Source organism: Parasteatoda tepidariorum, chromosome 9 (assembly GCF_982258835.1).
Source record: "Parasteatoda tepidariorum strain Cologne lab strain chromosome 9, Ptep-v5.0, whole genome shotgun sequence".
Lineage (NCBI taxonomy): Eukaryota > Metazoa > Arthropoda > Arachnida > Araneae > Theridiidae > Parasteatoda > Parasteatoda tepidariorum.
This window is the reverse complement of record NC_141763.1, coordinates 92,096,649-92,102,648: the sequence shown is the minus strand read 5'-3', so window position 1 is coordinate 92,102,648 and position 6,000 is coordinate 92,096,649. Positions and strand designations below refer to the sequence as shown.

The 6,000-nt window shown below is 30.1% G+C and overlaps 1 protein-coding gene across 1 annotated transcript in view; it reads left to right on the top strand.

Moving 5' to 3' along the window:
• The first annotated feature begins 3,157 nt into the window (after positions 1–3,157).
• LOC122269713 (uncharacterized) overlaps positions 3,158–6,000 on the top strand; it is a 35,377-nt gene continuing 32,534 nt past the window's right edge. Inside the window, exons 1-3 of the mRNA XM_087151532.1 lie at positions 3,158–3,195; positions 4,361–4,527; positions 4,736–5,164. Of these exons, the coding sequence (XP_087007658.1) occupies positions 3,158–3,195; positions 4,361–4,527; positions 4,736–5,164 (634 nt within the window). The remainder of the gene's footprint in view (positions 3,196–4,360; positions 4,528–4,735; positions 5,165–6,000) is intronic.

Below are 6,000 nucleotides of genomic sequence, written 5' to 3'. Positions count from 1 at the left end.
ACAACGTTGCAGTATGCAAGCTGATTAGTTGAGTAAAATGTTCATAATTTCTCTTATAAATAAATCATTGAAAATTGAAATATCTTTAAAATAGCAATTTTGCTTTGAAATTCTACTATAGCTGTATGCTTATCGTTTGCTCGGATATCTGCTGCAAAGTTTATATTGTTGTTTATGAGTCAAAATATGTATAATGACACTGCATTTTAAATCTGATTTTTTTTTTAAAAAATCTGATTAACGTGCAATTTCTTTTTTTTACATATATGTATATATATTTATTTACAGAGCTTATCCACTGTTCCCTGATATTGCTGAGATGACCTAGGCTGTAATTAGCACATGTGCAGCAGCGATGAAGATGTGACTAGCAAGTTACTGCTCAGCCTTCCCCTAGGAAATAGTTCTGAATTCATACCATAAAGAAAAAGTAATCTCTCCTAATAAACTACAGCTTTTATTCAATTGTTGATAACAATAGTTTGTTAGATATTTGATAATTGAAAACTAGTAACTGTACTAGCTCACTTTTTTATGTTTGATCACACTGCTATTTTCACTACGTGTTATTTTTTCTCAATTTACCCACGTTAATTATTTACTAAGCAGATTGTTATTACTTATTAAAATATTGAATAGAATTAAATTTAACCCGATTTCAAGTTTATATGACAATTTGTTTCAAGGTTATGAGCATTTTTATGTAGCTGTTTATAGTTCACTACTGCAAAAATTAGCGATTTTCGGAAATCTTAAATGTTTTAGAAATAAGTCAGTATAGTTTCTTATGCAATTTTAATGCTGAATTGAATAAAATCAATTGCAAATAAAGACATTTAATGTTAAAAGTAATATGCAATTTTTTGAATTTCATCTTAAGGGATGTGTTTTTATATTTGAACAAATGTTTGTAACAACTAGCTATTAGTTTTATTCTGCTTGGTATTATAAATTATATAGGAGATCAATACTCAACTTATTTTAAAAGTATTATTTCAAATCATTCTCTCTTAGACATTTTCCTCACATAAAATTACTCACAACTTTAAAATAAATGCTCCTTATCAACTTGTAATTTGTTCTATTCGATTGAGTGCAAAAAAAAATAAAAATTGGTACATAACTTTAAGATTTAATTCATTAGACGATTGTTGATTCTTGATTACATTTATTAAAAAATATTAAAATAACTATTTTTTAGGAAACTCTTATGTAATTGACAATAACGGAAGTCCTTTTCAGATTCAGCGTCTAAAATTTATAAACAAGCTATTAGTTTCATAAAGTCTGACAAAAAGTTTAAAAATATATAGACTAGGTTTATTGAGTTTAAAGATTTGTAAGAAAAGAAGGAAAGAAAATATAATTATCAAACTTACAAGTACCATAATGATACCAAATGTATAGAAAAATACAAAGTGTTAAAATTGCATATTAAGATTGGAATTATATCTTTAAATTTCTGTAAATGTAGTTATTGTTAGTACTGACTTCAGTGTACTTTATTTTGTGGCTGTGGTACCTGTCATGCTTTTTAGCTATGAGGATTGAACAGAAATGGCAGAAGAGTACTACTATTTATCTGGAAAAAAAAATTAACTTCATCCAGTTAATTTAAATCATCAAAAAAATAATTTTAATAGTTTAAAACCTGCCACTATTATTGCAAATATGACTTAATTACTAATTCATTTTTTTTTCTTTTAGGTTCCAATAATTACAAGTTTCAACAGGTAGACGGAAACAGTATTTAAAATAATTTTGTTGATTTGTAAAAAAATAAAATTTTAGTTTTAAATAAAAGTATTTGAATTTCAGCTGACTAATTATTTAAATTTGTAGTTTTATAGCTTAAGAAGTTCAAGCACATTAGACAACTATTTTCTGAAAATATGAGTTCCCATAAATAGTTTTTACTAATTGTAGAATTTGGATAAGTGTTATTTTAAGATGATTTAATGAAATCTATTAAAATTACAGAAGAATTATGCATTTAAAACCTTCTTTTATAACTTAACAAAAGAAGCAATTACTGCCGAAGGTTTAATATTAAAAGCTTCAGATTGATAAATGAAGATCTCTACTAGTGAAAAAATGTAATGAGATACATTATTCTTCATATAATATAGATAATATCTTTATATATATATTATATTTTTTATATAGTGAGGTTAAAAATTAATCAACTAGGTGAACACCTCACATTCTTAAGTACTGAAAAAACAGCTTTAGGTTGAGCTACATAAGCCTGAAGTGTAAAATGTCGCATCTTCGGATGATAAATTAATACTTCTAAAAATACTTAAGGTAGAACATGGAACACGAAAAAAATAACCTTTCCAAGTGTTGAAAATACACTTCAGGTTGATTTATAACAACCAGAAGTGTAAAACGACGCCCCACAGGTTGATAAATATATACCTCTGCAAACATAAAATTATATACCTGAGGTTGAAAAATAATTACCTGAGGTAGAACAAAATACACCCAAGGTTGATTTATCACAACCAGCAGTGTAAAACGACACACCACTGGTTGATAAATATATACCTCTACAAGCATAAAATTATATACCTGAGGTTGAAAAATAATTACCTGAGGTAGAACAAAATGCACCTGAGGTTGATTTATAATAACCTGAAGTGTAAAATGATATACCTTAGGTTGTTGAAAAAATACTTCCACAAGTGCAAAAAAATATACTTCAGGCTGATAAGTAATAACCTAAGGTTGAAAATAAAACACTTTAAAGTAGTAAATATCTACCTCTCCACAGATGTAAAATTAAACACCTCAGGTTGAAACATATATACCTCTTAAGGTATATTTAAGGTATATTTGAGGTAGATTTTGAGGTATTCATTTGCACCCTTTTCAACCTTAACGAAGTATTTAAATAACAACCTCCTTTATACCTTTCAAATATACCTCGTTGATACCTCATTTATACCTCGATTTTTTCATAAGGGATATGACATAATGCTAGTATTTTTCACTGGTCATTCAAAATTTTATTCAGAAAAATTAGTTATGACTAATAAATTTATTCATTAATCAAATTTGTCTAATGAATGATGAATTATGAATAAATTTGCATATGAATTCAGAACAAATTTATTTCGAATAAATTTAGTCACGAATAAAATTTCCGTGAAAGATGCTCGGCACTGTCTCCTACCCACTTTCTGGCAGCAAGCAAGTGATGCTTGACTTCGGTGCTTAACTGGCAACCATGCCAATTCCAAGATGCGAACAAAAGACTTGGTTAGCCAGCGAAAAATTTCCCAATCCGCGAAAATTTTCCAACATTTCTATAGAAATCGCATATGCAATTTTTTGCCATGCAGTAGTAGCGACATCTACTGGTCATAAACTGTTCCAAGATCCTGGAGATCAGGTGCGTTGTTGTTGTTAATTTACGTCGCACTAGAGCTGCACAATGGGCTATTGGCGACGGTCTGGGAAACATCCCGGAGGATGATCCGAAGACATGCCATCACAATTTTGATCCTCTGCGGAGGGGATGGCGCCCCCGCTTCGGTAGCCCGACGACCTGCGCGCGAAGTCGAGCACTTTACGGTAGCACAGTTTAACGAGGACCAATACCGCACACCCTCGGTCTCTACGCAGACTGATCCAAGTGGTCACCCACCCGCACACTGACCGTAGCCAGTGATGCTTGACTTCGGTGATCTGCTGGGAACCGTGTCTTAACGATCAGTCCACTGCGGGACATCAGGTGCGTAGAAATAAGCGACCAATAACGTAAACAACAACTTTTACCGCCAACTGCAATTATGCACTTGCTTGTTTAAAAATTCTTTACGGTGATAAACTAAATTAAAACAGAGTGGCTGATAGTTAAAACTTTTTATATTAGTGGGAAATTTATTTCTTGCAGTTCATGTAATCAGACTTTTTTATCAAATTGCTCATGCAGTATGGAAAAAAAAAGTTTTTCTCAGAAAAGTGAACTTGTTTTAAATAGTGTTATTCATCCTGTAAGAAAATTTTTTTCCTGTAATATATGTAATAAGAGTTTTTCAGAAGAAAGTTCACTGACTAAACATAGTCTTGTTCATACTGGTGAAAAACCTTATTCTTGTAGTATATGTAATAAGAGTTTTTCAGAAAGACGTATACTGACTAAACACAGTCTTGTTCATACTGGTGAAAAACCTTATTCTTGTAGTATATGTAAGAAAAGTTTTTCACAAAAATGCCATCTGATAATACACTGTCGTGTTCATACTGGTGAAAAACCTTATTCTTGTAGTATATGTAATAAGAGTTTTTCAAAAAGATGTGCACTGACTAAACACAGTCGTGTTCATACTGGTGAAAGACCTTATTCTTGTAGTATATGTAGTAAGAGTTTTTCAGATAGAAGTACACTGAATAAACACAGGCTTGTTCATACTGGTGAAAAACCTTATTCTTGTTGTATGTGTAATAAGAGTTTTCCACAAAAATGCAATCTGATAAGACACAGTCGTGTTCATGCTGTGGAGAAACCTTATTCTTGTAGTATATGTAAGAAAAGTTTTTCACAAAAATGCCATCTGATAATACACTGTCGTGTTCATACTGGTGAAAAACCTTATTCTTGTAGTATATGTAATAAGAGTTTTTCAGAAAGAGGTACACTGACTAAACACAGTCGTGTTCATACTGGTGAAAGACCTTATTCTTGTAGTATATGTAGTAAAAGTTTTTCAGATAGAAGTACACTGAATAAACACAGGCTTGTTCATACTGGTGAAAAACCTTATTCTTGTTGTATGTGTAATAAGAGTTTTCCATCTGATAAGACACAGTCGTGTTCATGCTGTGGAGAAACCTTATTCTTGTAGTATATGTAAGAAAAGTTTTTCACAAAAATGCCATCTGATAATACACTGTCGTGTTCATACTGGTGAAAAACCTTATTCTTGTAGTATATGTAATAAGAGTTTTTCAGAAAGAGGTACACTGACTAAACACAGTCGTGTTCATACTGGTGAAAGACCTTATTCTTGTAGTATATGTAGTAAAAGTTTTTCAGATAGAAGTACACTGAATAATCACAGGCTTGTTCATACTGGTGAAAAACCTTATTCTTGTTGTATGTGTAATAAGAGTTTTCCATCTGATAAGACACAGTCGTGTTCATGCTGTGGAGAAACTTGATTCTTGTGATATATGTAATAAAAGTTATTCACGAAAAGATCATCTGACTAAACATGTTCTTGCTCACACTGTTTAGAAGCTATTTTCTTGTATTTGTAAAAATTATTCTCACTTAAGGACTATCCAGGTAATCACAGTTGTATTCATACTTGTTTTGTAGCATATGTAAAAAGAGTTCTTCTCAAAAGGCTGACTTTGCTTTTTCTGTTTGTATTCACATTAGAGAGGAAACCTTTTTGTTGTAGCATAATGTAATAAGAGTTTATCTCAAAAACGTCTTCTTACTAAATACAATCTTTTTCAGAAAAGTGATACGCCATATTTTGGAAGTATATTTTAAATGAATTTTCAATAATACTGATCTAAATTTTTACATTCGAGTTCATACTCGTGAGGAACCTTATTCTAGTAATATATGCAGTAAGTGTTTCTGAACAAAAACTAATCTTACTAATCATATATTTATTGATACCGGTAGGGAGCCTTATTCTATAATTTCATACTTATACTGTGTATTTTGACATAATGGATACAGAAATAAAGTTTAGAAAAATTGTGAAAGATGCTTTTTTAAAGTTTATTATTTTTAGTACTATTTCCATATCTTGTACAAAATATTTCTATTTTTCTTATTGTTTACATTCAATTAAAATAAAATGCCCTTACATTAAAATTGCATTTGCAAATTTCTTAATGAAATAAATTTTAAAATTTTGTAACAGACATTCTACAAAATCTATTCTTATTTTTTAAGAATTTTTTGAAAGCAAATTAGTGTTGTAGCAATTATAATAATGTTAAGTGATTTATCCTCATATTTTTTGTAAATGT